Here is a 19,967-nt window from a genome sequence, read left to right as displayed (position 1 = left end):
CAGAGGAGAATACACATTCCCATCAAAAATCATTGGGTAGCGAGGCTGCTGCAAGTAGAATTAATGTTCAGTTACCATCATTAATTCCTGATGTTGGAAATGGAGAAGAGGAGTATAATGTAGAACCTGAAAATGTAACATTACTGGATGTGTGGAAATTGTCTGTGAAAATAGACAAGAAAATGACTAGGTCTATTTCTAATATTCATGCCTTCTCTGTAGAAACAAGAGCAAAATTGGAGGAATTAGATAATAGGACTGATAGATTGGAACAAGCAGTGGCAAATTTGAGCCCTTTAGTAAATAATCTTCAGGCCATTAATATATCATCCATTAAAGATAAGTTGATACTGCATAATAGAATTGAGTTAATGGAGAATGAGTTGAGATCTCTCAATCTTAGATTATTGAATTTTCCCTTGTCGAGACTGATGTCAGCTGAGGAATTATATAAAAAATATGCAGTTGAAATATTGTCGTTTGAAATAGAAAAAATCCGTATAATTTCCAAAATGTTTTATTTGCCTAGGAGTAAAGCGATCCAAGTGCAAGAGGGGGAGTGGATATTTTGCAAAGTCCAGGAGTCTCTACTTTTTTAGAAGACTCTTTGAACAGAATTGAGTCGAGAGCAACTTTATTAATTACATTTTCCTTAAAAAAAAGAGAAAGATTTGTTCTTTGTAAAATATTTTCAAAATAAGGATCACAGTTTCTTTGGGCAAACGATACAAGTCTTTCCAGACGTCTCCCGAGCCACACAAGCTCGTAGGAAACAATTTTTGTCTTTGAAGAAACAGGTTCTAGATATAGGAGCCAGTTTTTTCTTAAAATTTCCCTGTAAATGTCAAATAATGCATCAAAATAATAAATTTGTTTTTCTGGACCCAGCTCACTTGGAACGTTTTCTTAGGTATAAATCTCAATCTTAATGGTTGTAAGGAAAATAGGTTGTAAAAGAAAGTAGATACACTGTGAGCAATATCTCTAATCACCTCCTAGACGTGGACTGTAATTATTGAAAATTATGTTAAGGAATAATTTCTGATATATTACTTGTTTTTCCTGTTTTATAACATTTTCTTCTGTTAATGTCATAACTCAATAAATATTAAATAAAAAAAAAATATAAAGTAAAACTCAATTAAAAATTACAAAAAATATAATAATATAAATAAACAAATTTAAAACAAAACCATAATTATTAAAAAATGAATAATAGTACTAATAGGGTGCCATATGATTAATGCATGAAGAGTAACTGATTGATTATTTAGTAGGTGTAATTTTGAATACAATTTGAAAAAAGTATGTTTTTAAAGATTTTTTTAAATTGTTTTGAGTTTGATATGGATCTTAATGAGTCTGGTAGTGCGTTCCAAAGAGTTGGACCTGCTATTGAAAAGGCTCTTTTCCTAGTAATGTCAAGGCATGCCATCCTTCTCTGCTGCTTTTCTGCTTTCACTATGTTTGTTTTTAAGATGGGGCGACCAGAGCTACACACAGTACTCAAGGTGTGATCACACCATGCATCGATACGAGACAAGATGATATTTTCTATTTTATTTCCAGCCCTTTTTAGATCATTCCTAGTATTCTGTTTGCTTTTTTAACAGCTGCCACACATTGAATTGAGAGTTTCATTATATTGTTCACAAGGAATCCAAGATCCTTTTCCTGGCTGATGCCTAATAAAATATTACAACTAATAAGTTATTAATAAAATCATTTACCTGAACATGCCACCCCAGCGTCTTCATCGTGGCTGCAGTCACTTGCGGATGACCCACTGTTAGGACACTGCCAAAGATGAGGCTCGTGGCCGCTACACTGTACGTTATCCAGGACTATATTTCCTCTACCACGACCAAAAAAGGCTTTTCCTGGCGCAGAAATCGCGGCTCCACATCTCAGCTGTCTGCACACGACCTGTGCATCCATTTTGTCCCAGAAATCATCGCACACCGTTCCCCAGGCTCCTTTGTAGTAAACTTCAACACGGCCTCGGCATCGGTGCCCACCACCGACTAGTCGCAGCTCTGGCAGAGGGTGCAAAGGTGGACGAAGAGCTGGAAAGAAAGAGACAATGAAAGTGAACTAGATAAAATTTGAGAAAGGAAAAATCTATCTCAGTGGTGTGTGTAACATAACTAAAGGATCTCTCAGGGATGGGAAGGAGAGACTGGAGCAGAAAATATGAAATAACATAAAAAAACCCTCCAAAACATTCCTAAGCACACTTACATAACACATTTAGGGGCGGATTTTCAGAGCCCTGCTCGCCTAAATCCGCCCAAAACCGGGCGGATTTAGGCGAGCAGGGCCCTGCGCGCCGGTGAGCCTATTTTACATAGGCCTACCGGCGCGCGCAGAGCCCCGGGACTCGCGTAAGTCCCGGGGTTCTCCGAGGGGGGCGTGTCGGGGGCGGGCCCGGTCGTCGCGGCGTTTCGGGGGCGTGTCGGCAGCGTTTTGGGGGCAGGGTACGGGGGCGTGGCTGCGGTCCGGGGGCGTGGCCGCGCCCTCCGTACCCGCCCCCAGGTCGCGGCCCGGCGCGCAGGAGGCCCGCTGGCGCGCGGGGATTTACTTCTCCCTCCGGGAGGCGTAAATCCCCGGAGAAAGGTAAGGGGGGGGTGTAGACAGGGCCGGGCGGGTGGGTTAGATAGAGGAAGGGAGGGGAAGATGAGGGGAGGGCGTTAGAGGATTCCCTCCAAGGCCGCTCCGATTTCGGAGCGGCCTTGGAGGGAACGGGGGTAGGCAGCGCGGCTCGGCGCGCGCCGGCTATACAGAATTCATAGCCTTGTGCGCGCCGATCCAGGATTTTAGTGGATACGCGCGGCTCCGCGCGTATCTACTAAAATCCCGCGTACTTTTGTTGGCGCCTGGAGCGCCAACAAAAGTACGCCAACGCGCCTTGTTTGAAAATCTACCCCTTAGTCTCATACCCTATAGCTGACAGAAACCCATGAATTTATTAGTATAGGAAAACAGAGCAAAATTAGCTTTTTGAACATTTTAAATAGAAAATCCACAGATCCTGCGCTTACTTCTTTCTTTCAGTTTCAATTCAAACAAATTAAAAAGGAGTTCCCAAAATTCCCATCCAAATTCTGACCAGACTATTAGCATATGATGTCTCAGCTACATTTCACATGATTGTTGAATACTCTAGAAAAGATGAACTTTTTTGCAATCCAGTTGCTCCAGTTGGGTGATGAATGTTCTTCCAGTGCTCCATGTGGACCAGATGATCCTCACCAAAACAGAATAAAAATTCCTTCTCTTTTCTGAATTAATAATAATAAATCTGAATATTCCCTTAAATTAAGTTTGCCTAATACTAATAGGGATGAATTTTCAAAGAGTTAAGTGTATACAAATTAGCATATATGCACATAAATAGCTTGTACTCTTGTATATGCTATATAATAAACATCCAACATACGTGCGTATTTTCGCTTTCACGCGCACATTCTACATGCATGAAAAAGGAGTGGTCTAAGAGTGTTCCAGGGTAGGACCAAAAATTAGATGCATACGTTGCTGTTTTACAAGCGACTTACATTATTATTTTGAATTTGGCTTCTGACCTGGGTGCAGTACTGAGGTTCTCTTGCTGTCCACCCTAGATGTTTTCTGTCATGATTTAATGCTGGAACTAGTTAAATTCTTGCACTTCTTGATATCTCAGCAGCCTTCTATACTGTAGACCATCAAATATTTAATATTTAGGTTGGAGAGCTTTGGGACTGTCCTGGTTCACTTTCTATCTGCAAGATCATTTTCAGTGTATTAGGATTGGATCAATGTCTTCATCCCCTGTATGTCTAAACACTTTTCTTTATCTGCTTTTGTTTTCAATATCTATTTATCACCTCTTTAATATGTTGGCTAATTTAGATGTTGGATATCATCTTTATGTCAACGATATCCAATTTTTTGTCCCTGTTCCATCTCTTGAGTCTTTTGATGTACTGCATTTGGTAAAGTTGAATTATATCTTTCAGCAGTAAATGACTGACTATCTGATTACAGACTAGCCTTAAATATTAATCTGAGATAATGATCCTGAGGCGTTTCTCCTCTAGAGAAGCCCCTACTTTCAGTTTGAGAGCCAGCAAATTACGAATTCCTATCAACTTCAGAATCTGGGAGATTATTTTTTTATTACAAAACATTGCCATATAACAAAATCGTGAACAATTCAACACCAATACTGAGTAAAAGACATTTTACAGTAATATCTGTTCCTCCTGCTAACCTCTTCCACCCCATCCCACATCTAATCCCTTAAACACTCAACTGTCAATGAGATATTAATTATAATCACTCAGAACTGTATGCAAGATATCAGCGAGCATTAGAGTCTAGCTAAAGTTGAAAGGGTTTTTAAAGAGATCTCAAACCTTGATAATTAATTATTTTTAATTGCAGTTAATTTCCACATTTAGAGGATAACTTTCAAAACTGCTCTCATGCACCCATTTATATATGTATGTGGATTCACATAAAGTTGCTACTGTATTTTATAACCTACACAGAAATGATATGTACAGGATATAAAATATGAGTACATATATGCGAACAAATGTTTGCATATGAACAAACTATGAACTGCGTAAGTTTGGGCTTATGCGGATAAAAATCTGATTTATTCTGCTAAGTAGTGGCACGTAGCCGTATAAATCCGAAAAGTGCTACTTAGACGGATAAGTAGTGCTGTTTGGACTTATCTGGCTATGTAGGCTTGTTGCTACATAGCCAGATAAATCATAATATAGCCAGATAAGTGCAAGTATGTCTGTCTAAGTAGCGGCAAAAGCACTGTATAGCCGGACAAGTTTGAATTTAGCTGGATTAATGTGGGCAAGTGATATACCCGTGTATTTATACTTTAAATTTTAAAAGGATACACAAATAGACTTTTATCATGTTAGTTGATTTACCCCCCAAAAGTCAGCTTTTACAAACATAAGTCAGGGTATTTTGTAACATGCGTTCTGCAATGAAATAACCAGTTTTACCAATTAGCCTACCAGTTCGCCCAGTCCATTTCCATCTTCAGCTTGAAAACCCTCCATTTTACCCAGACTCCCACCCAATCTCTTTTTTTCAGTTTTAAGATGTTTACGATCACTTACACCAGATATTGAGAGGGGTAAATATGCACAAGTAAAAGAATTATGGTTATCACTTTGTCGGATTTTAAAATAGCAACTTATGTACCTAAATGTTGGCCCCACTCTGGCATGCCCCTTTTTTACTTGCATACCCAGATTTACATTTGTATTTTGTGGTTTTGAAAATAGCATATATTTGCGTATGCACTTTTTTACGCACGCATCTTTTGAAAATTCACCTTATAGTGAGCATTCTGAAGTCTCTGACATACAGACGACATTGCCAGGGTTGAAGACAGGCTGCTAGGGCACATCTAGCTGCTATTATGATTTGCATTATTACAGATTTCAAAGACAGTGACATATTAGGCATTGGGAAACTCAATAAAAATATTGTAGGATTCCTAATATCTGAGTCCAATAGAGCTGGACTAAGGGACATTCCACCAAATATGATAAAAAGATCTTACCCTTCCACATAAATGCCAACCATCCTTGCTGGCATCAGGATATATTCTGTGATCCATTCCAGAGTTAGATACCATCTAAATAATAATTTATATCTATTCTCCACAAGTTGTGAGAAAATCAAGCTTTTCTCTAGAGATATAAAGCACAGGACCAAAGACATTTCATCTAGGATCTCCCCCAGATCTTTTTTCCAAGCCAAAACATGTGTAGGCTCAGCTAACAATTTCCCATTCAGCAACGCATATGTTGCCGGCCTGGTCACAGTAACTCTCAGAGTTTTCTCCCTTGAAAGATTGGATTTAACCAACTCCAGGTCCTTAAAGTACTTTAGCTAGTCTTGGGAGGTCATCTGGAATTTTTCCTAAGATGATCAAATCTCATTATTCCATCTACATACCAAACACGCCAAGCTAAAAAACACCCAGTACTGCCCAATGTTGAAAAGCAATAGACCCAAGACCTGGTTGAAAACTTTTGTTAAATCTTATAGGAGATCTAAAATAGTAATCCCCTATCACCCACCTAAGAAGACTTATTAACATCCCATAATTTCATGGTTAGAAGAATAAAGGGAGACAGAGACATTACTGATGGCCATGAATTCCTAGAAAGCCATACTAAATGCCAAAGAGGAATAGCATCAGCAAGAGCTTGTTCTATAAAAACCCACCATTTGCTCTCCCTTCCTCCATGTAGGTCTACAACAACTTGCAATTGGGAAGCCAAGAAATACAGTTTGACATTAGGGATCTCCAAATCACCAGCCAGTTTTACCTGATAAAGAACACACTTTGCTTAGGAGGCTTGTGTCTCTAGGTAAAGCTAAAAATCTTTCTCTGAAAACTCTTCAATATGCTATCAAGAATCACAATAGGAGGCGTCGGAAAGACATAATGCAGCAAGATATTATCTTAATTGTGGCAATCCTACTCAACCAGAACAGATCTTAAAGTTCCTGTCTCACTAAATTCCATGTCAAAGTAGCAAAAAGCAGAAGATAATTAAGACAGAAGATTTCACTAATATCAGGTCCCAAAAAACCTCCTAGGGCGCCTCAAGGTGTCTTTAGTTCATTTGGAAGGAACCTGAGGCTTTAGAAGGCACATTTTGCTGTCTGACAGAGAGACACTAAAAATCTCTAATTTGTCCATGTTTATCTTAAATCCTGAAACCTTTCCTAATTTCTCGATTCATTTTCAGAACCCTTAAAGAAGTCTCAGGTGGTCAGCAAAAAGAGAAATTGTATAAGAAAGACATTCCAGTGGGAGCACTGAGAGGAGAGGATCACCTTGCTGGTGGCTGAAAGGAATCAGTAAGTTTTTCCTTGGGACATTGTCTTTTTTAAAAAATATTGGGGCAAAGTTAACTATTTGGGAATATTATTTAGTGTGTTTGTGCTTTTAATAGTCAGTAAGGCAGTGAATAAACAAGTTAGACTGTTGGTATTTTTAAATATTCAGTCAATAAGGCAGCTAGTAAGCAGTAGGTAGTGTTTATTTTTAAAAGTCTGTAAGGCAGCTAGTAAGCAGAACTTAATGTTTGTATTTAAAAAAACCAAACAAAAACACACAAAAAACCCCCCAAAAAGTAGCCCGAAGCTAGAAATAAGCTAGGAGCAGTGTATACCTAAGTAAAAAGGATGAAAAGTTCAGTTCAGTTACTCACCTTGGAAAGGTGTTGAGGTAGTGTGATTTGGTTTGAATAGGTACCAACATTTGTTAATCAAGAGAGCAGTGAGTCACTCTGGCTGACTAAGTGTTAAGGTTGTGTGTTTTATTTGATTAGGTACCATTCTTTGTTAATCAGAACAGCAGTGAGTCAATCAGGAAAACTAACTGAAGTGTAAATCTCCAAAGGGATTGTTTTGCACTAATTTACCTTAGAAGCACATTATATATTCAAGGGAAGAGCTCAGTAACCCACATTCTACTGGGAACACTGAGAGGAGAGGATCACCTCGCTGATGGCTGAAAGGAATCAGTAAGTTTTTGCTTGGGACATTGTCTTTTTTAAAAGTATTGGGGCAAAGTTAACTATTTAGGAATATTATTTAGTGTGTTCGTGCTTTTAATAATCAGTAAGGCAGTGAATAAACAAGTTAGACTGTTTGTATTTTTAAATAGTCAGTCAATAAGGCAGCTAGTAAGCAGTAGGTAGTATGTTTATTTTTAAAAGTCTGTAAGGCAGCTAGTAAGCAGAACTGAGTGTTTGTATTAAAAAAAAAACCAAAACAAAAAACAAAAAAAAACAAACCACAAAAAGTAGCCAGAAGCTAGAAATAAGCTAGGAGCAGTGTATACCTAAGTAAAAAGGTTGAAAAGTTCAGTTCAATTACTCACCTTGGAAAGGTGTTGAAGTAGTGTGATTTGGTTTGAATATGTACCAACATTTGTTAAGCAAGAGAGCAGTGAGTCAGTCTGGCTGACTAACTGAAGTTAGACTGTTTGTATTTCCCAAGCCTCCCACCCCTCGCCCACCCACCTCTAGCTCATCCTTTAATTTATAGGCAGGTGCCACTAAAAAAAAACAAACCAACAACAAAAACTTTATTGAGAGTTTGATCAGACCCCTGTAGGTCACTACCAGACATATAGCGAATTCACTAATACATTTAAACGACGTTAATTAGACACATTCTTACTCCCATAGCAACCTAAAACTTAACTAGGAACTGAACAAAACTGAGATGAAGGCAGCAGTCCAGCAGCAAGAGGGGGGCTTCCCAGACTTTTGCATCGAGTGTCACATGTATGATTTTTTACCCACCGGTTAGAAGTTGTACATGTGCATGCGATGCAAAGAGCTTCTGGCTCTCAGAGAACGAGTCCGATCTCTGGAGGCTAGAGTGGCAGACCTGGAGGAGCTGAGGCAGACAGAGAGGTATATAGATGAGACCTTCATGGACATAGTAGCCAAGTCCCAACTTCAGATTGGCAGCCCTGGTGCTGCCTTGGAGGAAGAAGGTTTCATGATTGGAGAGCATCAACCTGGTGTAGCAGGAAAGGATCCTGTAGCAAGGACCTGTTTGCCAGGTGATGCACTGTCCTTTCGTATCGAGGATATCTCCCCAAGGCCTACTGCCCAGGAGGGAAGGGTTAGGTCGGCTGTCATAGTTGGTGATTCGATTATTAGGAATGTAGACAGCTGGGTGGCTGGTGGGCGTGAGGATTGCCTGGTAACAGATGCGAAGGTGGCGGATCTCACACGTCACCTAGATAGGATTTTAGATAGTGCTAGGGAGGAGCCGGCTGTCTTGGTACATGTGGGCACCAACGACATAGGAAAATGTGGGAGGGCGATTCTGGAAGCCAAATGTAGGCTCTTAGGTAGAAAAATTAAATCCAGAACCTCCAGGGTAGCATTCTTTGAAAGGCTCCCTGTTCCACGCGCAGGTCACCAGAGGCAGGCAGAGCTCCGGAGTCTCAATGCGTGGATGAGACGATCGTGCAAGGAAGAGGGATTCAGTTTTGTTAGGAACTGGGGAACCTTTTGGGGAAGGGGGAGTCTCTTCCGAAGGGATGTGTTACGATCCTGCCCGCGAGGAGCGCGGGCAGGCCCTCACCTCCATGCGGCTAGTCGAGCCGCCGACGCTGCTGCCGCTGCCGCGGTCTCTCCGCGGTGTCCGGGCTCCTCCTCGGCTGCCTTCTCCTCCGTGCCGGTCTCTCCGCGGTGTCCGGGCTCCTCCCCGGCTGTCTTCTCCTCCGTGCAGCGGGGCTGACCCACCGCGAGCTCTCCCTCGCGGCCGGGAACCCCGCTGTCCTTCCAGGCTCTCCACGACGTGCCTCTGCCTTCCCGGGGTCCTCAGCCGGCAGGGAGGGCGTCCCTGCCGGTGCCCGTGCTGCAGTCCGGGTCCTCGCCCGGCAGGGAGGCCGTCCCTGCCGGTGCCTGCAGCCTACTCAGCCCCTGCAGCCAGCCTTACCTTCTCTCCTGCTTCTGACTTCGCGGCTGGAAGCCGCTCCAGCAGCCTGCCACTTCTCCAGCGTCAGGGCAGGGCTGCTGCCATGCTTGCCTGGCTTCCATGGGTCCTCCACGTGGCTGAGGACGCCACCAGCTTCCAGCACCAGCTCTCCAGCTTCTTAGGCGCGGGCGCGCGCCTCTCTGCTCCTCTTCAAGGGTCAGCCAGGTGTGGCCCCCTGCTGACCCCTCCCTGGGCGTTGACCACCTCAGCGCTACTAAAGGGCTCAGCGTTCAGTCTGTCTTTCCCTTCGAAAGGAGTTGGTCACTCCTGAGATCCTCGTTCCAGGAGCTGCCTTGTGTTCCAGCCTTCTGCAAGGTCCAGTGTTCCATGTTCTCTGTCGGAGCTCCTTGTCCAGTTGTTCCAGTCCTGATGTTTCCAGTTGTTCCAGTCCTGATGTTTGCTTGTTCCTGTTCCTGCCTTGAGGTCTGATTCCTAATCCGGTATCCATGGTCCAGCCCAGATAATACAAGCCTTGTACCTTGATCCTGAAACTCGCCTGAAAGCTAAGTACCTTACTCTTGAATCTCTTGAAAGCTAGCACCTTGATCCTGTGTCTTCCAATGTCCTGGTACCTCGCGGCAAGCCACGCCGTGGTCCGTGACCAGCCCTCGGGGCGGGCTGATTAGGGCCATCTGTGATGCAAGCCATGTACCTCGTTTCTAACTCTCTGAGAAGTCCTTGTTCCTGACCCTGTTACCTGCCTTGGCTGCCGGTGTGCAGCAATCCTACCTTGGCTGCCGGTGTGCAGCAAACCTGCTTCTTCCCTGTTGCCTTGATGTCGGTGCCTGATCCAGTTCCTAATCCAGTCCCAGATGTTCTGCCCTTGGTCTTCGTCTGGCTCCTGAGCCTTCTGGCCTGTTGGACCCTGGAGTGGCCAACAGGTGGGATTCGTCCCTGTGCTTTGGAGCTTCCCTTCCTGCCAGCCGACGGGGCTTCGGATGTCAGTATCCCAGCATTGGAGTTCGCTTCGCCTGGATCTTTCCTGCATTCTCCTGTTTTCAGCATGGTCCGTGACCTGCCCTCCAAGGCAGTGTTGGGGACGCGTGGGACAGGGTGGACTTTGACTCAGTCCCAGGAGTGGTCTGAGCGGGGTGCCCTGAGGGACAGTGCCCATGTCTTCCTTCAGCCCTTGTTCCTGAGTCTACATCTGCACCTTCAGTACCTCGTTTCTGAACCTACCTCTGCACCTTCAGTACCTCGCTTCTGAGTCTACCTCTGCACTCCCAGTACCTTGCTTCTGAGTCTACGTTAGCACGCCCAGTATCTTGTCTCTGAGTCTTCGTCTGCACTTCCAGTACCTTACTTCTGAATCTACGTCAGCACGTCCAGTACCTTGCTTCTGAGTCTACGTCTGCACTCCCAGTACCCTGCTTCTGAGTCTACGTCTGCACTTCCAGTACCCTGCTTCTGAGACTCGTCTGAATCTATGTTCCAGCCTTCGCTGTATTGGCCTGCGTCCGGCCTGCCGCTTCATGCCGTACCCTGCGGCAGGTCCGAAAGGGCTGGGAACGGTCGGAGGACTGTTCACAAGACCAACATTAGTTTTTGGGTACTTGCCAGGTTCTTATGGCCTGGATTGGCCACTGTTGGAAACAGGATGCTGGGCTTGATGGACCCTTGGTCTGACCCAGTATGGCATTTTCTTATGTTCTTATGTTCTTAACATTGCGTTGTTGGGTCTTCCGAAGCGTGCAGGTCCGGAGGAGGGCCTGTCGCCTGGTCATCACTCCAGCCTTGCTTCCGTCCAACCCATGCTCGGGCATGCCACGCCTCCCGCGACCCTCTTCGGAATCCTCTGGAGTCAAGCCGCGGCCCAAGAACACACCTCTCTCAGGAAGTGGGATCGCTCTCCGAGCGCTCCGCAACAGGATGAGCTCCACCTTAACCAGGGTGGAACCAGACTGCTGGCGCTAACCTTTAAAAAGGAGATAGAGCAGCTTTTAAACTAGAACAAAGGGGAAAGCCGACAGTCACTCAGCAGTGCATGGTTCGGAGAGAGGTATCTTCAAAGGATACTAATGATGCATTAGAATTAGGGCATCCCGACATTGAGGTTCCAATAATAAGAAAAGTAGTCCAAGTGCCTGTAACTAAAAACTCACCTGAGCTAAAAAATTCTAACTTATCCTTATCAATTAAAAAGCAGAATGAAAATACAAACAAAAAACAAACTTTGAAATGTTTGTATGCTAATGCTAGAAGTCTAAGAAGTAAGATGGGAGAATTAGAATGTAAATGTATAGCAGTGAATGATGACATAGACTTAATTGGCATCTCAGAGACATGGTGGAAGGAGGACAACCAATGGGACAGTGCTATACCAGGGTACAAAGTATATCACAGTGACAGAGAGGAGCACCCGGGAGGCGGTGTGGTGCTTTATGTCCAGGATGGCATAGAGTCCAACAGGATAAACATCCTGCACGAGACTAAATGCACAATTGAATCTTTATGGGTAGAAATCCCTTGTGTGTCGGGGAAGACTATAGTGATAGGGGTATAGTACCGTCCACCTGGTCAAGATGGTGAGACGGACAGTGAAATGCTAAGAGAAATTAGGAAAGCTAACCAAATTGGTAGTGCAGTAATAATGGGTGACTTCAATTACCCGAATATTGACTGGGTAAATGTATCATCGGGTCACGCTAGAGAGATAACGTTCCTGGATGGAATAAATGATAGCTTTATGGAGCAATTGGTTCAGGAACCGATGAGAGAGGGAGCAATTTTAGATCTAATTCTCAGTGGAGCACAGGACTTGGTGAGAGAGGTAACGGTGGTGGGGCCACTTGGCAATAGTGATCAAATTTGATTTAATGACTGGAAGAGGAACAGTGTGCAAATCCAAGGCTCTCGTGCTAAACTTTCAAAAGGGAAACTTTGATAAAATGAGAAAAATTGTTAGAAAAAAACTGAAAGGAGCTGCTACAAAAGTAAAAAAATGTGGTCATTGTTAAAAAATACCAATCTAGAAGTACAGTCCAGATGTATTCCACACATTAAGAAAGGTGGAAAGAAGGCAAAACGATTACCGGCATGGTCAAAAGGGGAGGTGAAAGAAGTTATTTTAGCCAAAAGATCTTCATTCAAAAATTGGAAGAAGGATCCAACAGAAGAAAATAGGATAAAGCATAAACATTGGCAAGTTAAATGTAAGACATTGATAAGACAGGCTAAGAGAGAATTTGAAAAGAAGTTGGCTGTAGAGGCAAAAACTCACAGTAAAAACTTTTAAAAATATATCCGAAGCAGAAAGCCTGTGAGGGAGTCAGTTGGACCGTTAGATGATCGAGGGGTTAAAGGGGCACTTAGAGAAGATAAGGCCATTGCGGAAAGATTAAATGATTTCTTTGCTTCGGTGTTTACTGAAGAGGATGTTGGGGAGGTACCCGTAATGGAGAAGGTTTTCATGGGTAATGATTCAGATGGACTGAATCAAATCACGGTGAACCTAGAAGATGTGGTAGGCCTGATTGACAAACTGAAGAGTAGGAAATCACCTGGACCGGATGGTATACACCCCAGAGTTCTGAAGGAACTAAAAAATGAAATTTCAGATCTATTAGTAAAAATTTGTAACTTATCATTAAAATCATCCATTGTACCTGAAGACTGGAGGATAGCAAATGTAACCCCAATATTTAAAAAGGGCTCCAGGGGCGATCCGGGAAACTACAGACCAGTTAGCCTGACTTCAGTGCCAGGAAAAATAGTGGAAATTGTTCTAAACATCAGAAATCACAGAACATATAGAAAGACATGGTTTAATGGAACAGAGTCAGCATGGCTTTACCCAGGGCAAGTCTTGCCTCTCAAATCTGCTTCACTTTTTTGAAGGAGTTAATTAAACATGTGGATAAAGGTGAACCGGTAGATAAAGTATACTTGGATTTTCAGAAGGCGTTTGACAAAGTTCCTCATGAGAGGCTTCTAGGAAAAGTAAAAAGTCATGGGATTGGTGGCGATGTCCTTTCGTGGATTGCAAACTGGCTAAAAGACAGGAAACAGAGAGTAGGATTAAATGGACAATTTTCTCAGTGGAAGGGAGTGGACAGTGGAGTGCCTCAGGGATCTATATTGGGACCCTTACTTTTCAATATATTTATAACTGATCTGGAAAGAAATACGACGAGTGAGATAATCAAATTTGCAGATGACACAAAATTGTTCAGAGTAGTTAAATCACAAGCAGATTGTGATAAATTGCAGGAAGACCTTGTGAGACTGGAAAATTGGGCATCCAAATGGCAGATGAAATTTAATGTGGATAAGTGCAAAGGTGATGCATATAGGGAAAAATAACCCATGCTATAATTGCACAATGTTGGGGTCCATATTAGGTGCTACAACCCAAGAAAGCGATCTAGGTGTCATAGTGGATAACATATTGAAATCGTCGGTTCAGTGTGCTGCGGCAGTCAAAAAAGCAAACAGAATGTTGGGAATTATTAGAAAGGGAATGGTGAATAAAACGGAAAATGTCATAATGCCTCTGTATCGCTCCATGGTGAGACCGCACCTTGAATACTGTGTACAATTCTGGTCGCCGCATATCAAAAAAGATATAATTGCGATGGAGAAGGTACAGAGAAGGGCTACCAAAATGATAAGGGGAATGGAACAACTCCCCTATGAGGAAAGACTAAAGAGGTTAGGACTTTTCAGCTTGTAGAAGAGACGACTGAGGGAGGATATGATAGAGATGTTTGAAATCATGAGAGGTCTAGAACGGGTAGATGTGAATCGGTTATTTACTCTTTCGGATAGTAGAAAGACTATGGGGCACTCCAAGAAGTTAGCATGGGGCACATTTAAAACTAATCGGAGAAAGTTCTTTTTTACTCAACGTACAATTAAACTCTGGAATTTGTTGCCAGAGGATGTGGTTAGTGCAGTTAGTATAGCTGTGTTTAAAAAAGGATTGGATAAGTTCTTGGAGGAGAAGTCCATTACCTGCTATTAAGTTCACTTAGAGAATAGCCATTGCCATTAGCAATGGTAACATGGAATAGATTTAGTTTTTGTGAACTTGCCAGGTTCTTATGGCCTGGATTGGCCACTGTTGGAAACAGGATGCTGGGCTTGATGGACCCTTGGTCTGACCCAGTATGGCATTTTCTTATGTTCTTACCAATACAGAGTACTGCCATTTGGTCTTTCCTCAGCGCCCAGAGTATTCAACAAGTGTCTAGCGGTAGTGGTGGCCCATCTCAGGCAACAATCAATCGAAATCTTCCTTACCTGGACAATTGGCTGATAGTAGCCTCAAACACAGTCACACTCAAAGCTCACATGACTACTACGTTATAATATCTTCACAAGCTGGGATTCATAATCAATTATGAAAAATCATATCTCCACCCACTCAACTGCTGGAATTCATTGGGGTAGTAATACACACCATACACAATAGAGCTTACCTGCCTCCGGACAGGTCTTGCACCCTTTTGAGTCTAGCACAACGCATGCACAGTCAAACACATTCCTCAGCACGACATGTTCTCCAACTGCTAGGCCATATGGCAACAGCCATTCAAGTTGTCCCTCACATAAGGCTTCATTTGCAACAACTACAATGGGGCCTCAAGAGCCAGTGGTGCCAGTACAAACAACCTTTATCAACATGAATGGTACGAATTACCACAATGATGAAGCAGGACATTTGATGGTGGCTCTCCGAATCTCTCCACGGGAGCCCTTTTCAGGACGCTTCCTTATCAGATGATACTCACCACGGACGCCTTCAGGAAGGGTTGGGGAGCACATCTGACCAATCTGAAAACTCAGGGTTTATGGTCCCCCGAGGAATCAAAACTACACATAATTCTACTCGAACTTCGGGCGATCTGGAATGCACTCCAAACCTTCTCCGCTCACGTGGCAGGGAAGCGACTCATGGTTTACACGGACAATACAGAATATTGTATTGTTCTACATAAACAAGGAAGGTGGGTCCGGTTCATGGACTCTCTGTCGGGAAGCCCTTCGCTTCCCAACAGAGACGTTGAACATATCACTGGGCAGAGATGATGAACATATCTCTGCAGGCTTCCTACTTACCAGGCCTAGCCAATACCACAGCAGACCGCCTCAGCAGAATCTTTCATCCACACGAATGGATGCTTAATTGGGAGGTGACGACAGCTCTCTTTCACAAATGGGGCTATCCCACCATAGACCTGTTTGCAAAAGAGGACAATCGGCAAGTTCTTCGCTTTTGCTCCATTTATCCCAGCAAACTTCGATACGCTTCAGATGCTTTTCTCATTATACACTTACCCTCCCATTCCTCTTATCTCTAGGACAATTCAGAAGTGTATTCAGGATGTAGCAGATATGATTCTAATAGTTCCAGCGTGGCCAAGAATGCCATGGTATGTCTATCTCCTCCGTCTATCCATAGCCTCCCCAATGCCTCTGGGGACCGACCCAGATCTAGTAATGCAGGAAGGAGGCACTCTACTCCACCCGATGTATCATTCCCTTCACCTAACGGCGTGGAGATTGAAAAGCAAATATTAAGTCATCTTGCACTTCCAAGCCACATAGAGGACATGCTTATTTCTTCCAGAAAGCCTTCCACCAGACATAATTATAAAGGGAAGTGGCACAGTTATTCACAGTGGTGCCACCACCGAAAACGTAACCCCTTCTCGTCAGAGGCGATAGACATTCTTCACTACTTACATCACCTCTACCAGTCAGGTCTGGCTACATCATCTGTTCGTGTACACATCAGTGCTATTGCTGCTTTTCATCACACGAACAACAGGGTTCCAATTTCGCAACACCCTCTAATCTCCAGATTCATGCGAGGATTGCTCCACCTGCGACCACCAACACTGAAACCACCAATCCCTTGGGACTTGAATGTCGTTCTAGAGCAATTAATGCTATTTCCATTTGAACCCCTGGACACTTCCCATATAAAATACCTGACCTGGAAAACTGTTTTCCTGGTGGCGATTACATCAGCACGCAGAGTTAGCAAACTTCAAGCATTAGTTCACTACCCTCCATACCTTGAATTCTTCCATGACAAAGTAACTCTTCGCCCTCATCCAACCTTCTTACCCATCTAAATCAGACAATCACCCTACCAATCTTCAAACCAAAACCACATCAACTAGATAGAGACAGTCAAATGCACTCACTGGACTGCAAGCGGGCTCTAGCTTATTATAAACGGAGAACGGACTCTAAGACTAGACCTCAACTTTTCTTTTCCTTCAATCCCAATACGCTGAAACAACCAGGTTCGAAAAGAACAATAGCCAACTGGTTGTCACAATGCATCCAGTTTTGTTACACCAAAAGTTCCTTGAAATTAGATAGTAAACCTAAAGCGCATCAGATTAGAGCCACAGCTGCATCGGTGGCCCACCTCAGAAGGGTACCACTGTTGGACATTTGCAAAGCAGCAACGTGGTCTTCTTTACACACATTCATGTTGCATTACTGTCTACAACAACAGTCTGTTTCAGATGCTGCACTGGGTTCAGCAGTCTTGTCAAACCTCCAACACTGATAAGACTGTCTATCATTATACGGATGGATGTCCTGAACTTTCCAACAAACACTAGCAGGACACCATCAATAGCTTGGGACTCCCATACAGCATGGCTAAATTAGCCTGCTATTGAGGGGAAAAAGCAAGTTTGTTTACCATAAACGGTGTTTCCGTAGATAGCAGATGATTTAGCCATGTGTTCCCGCCCTCCTCCCTAGACAGTCGAAAAAAAAAAAAAAGAAGAGAAGAAAAAGGACTTTAACGACTTGTTCTATCTTGGCTACAAAGGAATTGAGGGAGAGATGGCTGATTCGCGCGGGAACACACTGCGCAGATGCACAGAGTTCAAGCTCTGTGACTCACTGAGGGAAGCTCCGCCTGCGAAGGTCGCGACACGCTCCCCATACAGCATGGCTAAATCATCTGCTATCTACGGAAACACCGTTTACGGTAAGCTAACTTGCTTTTACCTGTTCTCATAATAAAACCTGTAAAAAGCTGCAGTTACCTGATCTCGGGTGATAAAAGCTCTGAAAAGCTGCAGTTAACTGATCTCAGGTGGTAAAACCTGTGAAAAGCTGCAGTTTCTGGTCTCAGGTGATAAAACCTGTGAAAAGCTGCAGTTACCTGATCTAAGGTGATAAAACCTGTGAAAAGCTGCAGTTACCTGATCTCAGGTGATAAAACCTGTGAAAAGCTGCAGTTACCTGGTCTCAGGTGATAAAAGCTGTGAAAAGCAGCAGTTACTTGATTTCAGGTGATAAAAGCTTTGAAAAGCTTCAGTTACCTGGTGGCCAAAGTGCTGGTGTTTGCATAGCTGTCGAGACAAAAAAATAACAGGTGAGTTTTCAAAAGGTTGCATGCAGAAAAATTAGTTTATATGCACATAAATAGCTTGTATGAATGTACATGCTATTTTATAAACATCAGTCATAAATATGTAAAAAAATATATACATATAAAAATGGTGTGGTCTAGGGGTGTTCTAGGGCGGGACCAACATATATATGTATATGTTGCTATTTTAAGAGAGAGTTATGTGTGTACATTTGGCAGCTTACGTGTATAATTTTACACCTGTTAATTATCTTGCATAAATGATATCACATATTTATACTATATTATTGGCTGGGTAGGAGGAGTGGGTGAACTGGGAGGATTTTAGGCTGAAGAAGTAGGAGAAGGACTAGCAAACTGGTGGAGGAAGTTCTTGCCTTACACGCATAAATAGGGACTTATGTGGGTAAATGCTTACTTTTTGCATGAAAATTATCCACAGGTATAATTTTAAAATAAATTTGAAAAATACGTGCGTTTTTGCATCTTATAGTTATTCAGCCACCACGTAGCTGGATGTCTCAAATAGCACTATAAGTAGCTCTTATTGAGACTTATCCAGCTATCATACTTAGCCAGATAGGTAGTGCTGTTTTTTGAGACTTATCTGGCCAACTTAATTCTATATTTGTGTGTATATATAGATATGTGCGAATATTGCAGGGTAGATTTATATGCATTTTATAACCCGTGTGTATGTAATATTTGCGGGTTATAAAATACTAGGGTAGATCAGTGCATGACCATATACACATGTGCAAAGGCTCAAGTGCAGTTCTTTAAAAGTTATCCTCCCTGATTTTAATCCCAGCTGAAAATGTGTCCTGGCAGGGTTTGTGGGCACAGGGGACTATGTTGAAGCTGGAAATGATGGAACAGATATCTAGTTAAGCATAGTTAAGCTCTGGAATTTATTGCCAGAGGATGAGGTTAAGGCAGACAGCAAAGCTGAGTTTAAAAAAGGTTTGGACAAGTTCCTGGAGGAGAAGTCCATAAAAAGCTATTAATCAAATTGACTTACTGGTCGATTTTAAAAGCCCCACGTGCAGCCTGGCTTGCACCGCGCGGATTTTAAAAACTGCACAAATAGGTGCGTATGTCCCGGTACGTGCACAAATTTATTTTCACAAAAAGGGCGTGCCATGGGCAGGACATGGGTGGGCTGCATCTGTACCATGAGTCTTTATGCGCAAAAGCTCGCGCCGGGGTCCCCTACTGTGTAACTTTACTTCTGCTATGGATGGCGTGCAAGTAGTGAAATAAAAAAATAGGGTAATCAGTGGGGTTTGTAGGATCGGTGTTAATAGGGTAAAAGGGAGGAGAGTTAGCTAGGGGGGTTAGGAAGTCCTCTCTTTTACTGGGGTGAACTGGGAATGAACTGGGAAAAGAGGTAATTGCATCGGCACACGTGTCTAATAAACCCCCCCCCCCCCACTTACGAGAGTGAGGCGGCATTTGCGCGCGCACGTGCAAGTCAATTTGAAATTGTAATCACATGTATGTGCGAATAGCTGATTTTAAAACAGGCGCATGTATATGCGTCCATCTGTGCGAGCTGGAAAATGTACCTCTTATGGAATATCTACTGCTATTACTGGCATTATCTCAGGACAAGCAGGATGATAGTCCTCACATATGGGTGACATCATCAGATGGAGCCCTGGTACGGAAAACTTCTGTCGAGTTTCTAGAAACGTTTGGCTGGCACTGTGGGCCGACTGAGCATACCCAGCATGCCATGATATTCTCAGCCACAGGGGTCTCCCTTCAGTCTCTTTTTTTTCCGCCTTGCTGTAGCAAAGCAGTTCAGGAGCTCTGGAAAAAGAATTTCCTCACATTTTCTCAGAGAAGAAAACGTTTTCTTTTCACATTTTCAGTCACAATTTTCTCATAATTGGGTCTCCCTTCGACATAGTCTCGGTGAGTACATTTTTCAGATAGTTTTTGATCGATTCCGATCATCCTACTGTCAATTCCCGCCGGTCATCGACCATTATTAGGCCATAACTTTATCATTGCATCGGGGTTTAAAAAATGTCCGGATTGCAACTGGACTATGTCCATAACAGACCCACAT

The 19,967-nt window shown here is 43.1% G+C and overlaps 1 protein-coding gene across 1 annotated transcript in view; it reads right to left on the bottom strand.

Moving 5' to 3' along the window:
• The window catches only part of LOC115096252 (deleted in malignant brain tumors 1 protein-like), a 397,025-nt gene that overhangs the window by 308,578 nt on the left and 68,480 nt on the right, over window positions 1-19,967 (bottom strand). Inside the window, exons 6-8 of the mRNA XM_029610760.1 lie at window positions 11,025-11,063; window positions 9,583-9,610; window positions 1,731-2,034 (exon numbers count right to left, since the gene is read on the bottom strand). Of these exons, the coding sequence (XP_029466620.1) occupies window positions 1,731-2,034; window positions 9,583-9,610; window positions 11,025-11,063 (371 nt within the window). The remainder of the gene's footprint in view (window positions 1-1,730; window positions 2,035-9,582; window positions 9,611-11,024; window positions 11,064-19,967) is intronic.

This window comes from Rhinatrema bivittatum, chromosome 7 (assembly GCF_901001135.1).
Source record: "Rhinatrema bivittatum chromosome 7, aRhiBiv1.1, whole genome shotgun sequence".
Taxonomy (NCBI): domain Eukaryota; kingdom Metazoa; phylum Chordata; class Amphibia; order Gymnophiona; family Rhinatrematidae; genus Rhinatrema; species Rhinatrema bivittatum.
The sequence above is the reverse complement of the archived record's forward strand: the minus strand, read 5'-3'. Positions and strand labels throughout refer to the sequence as shown.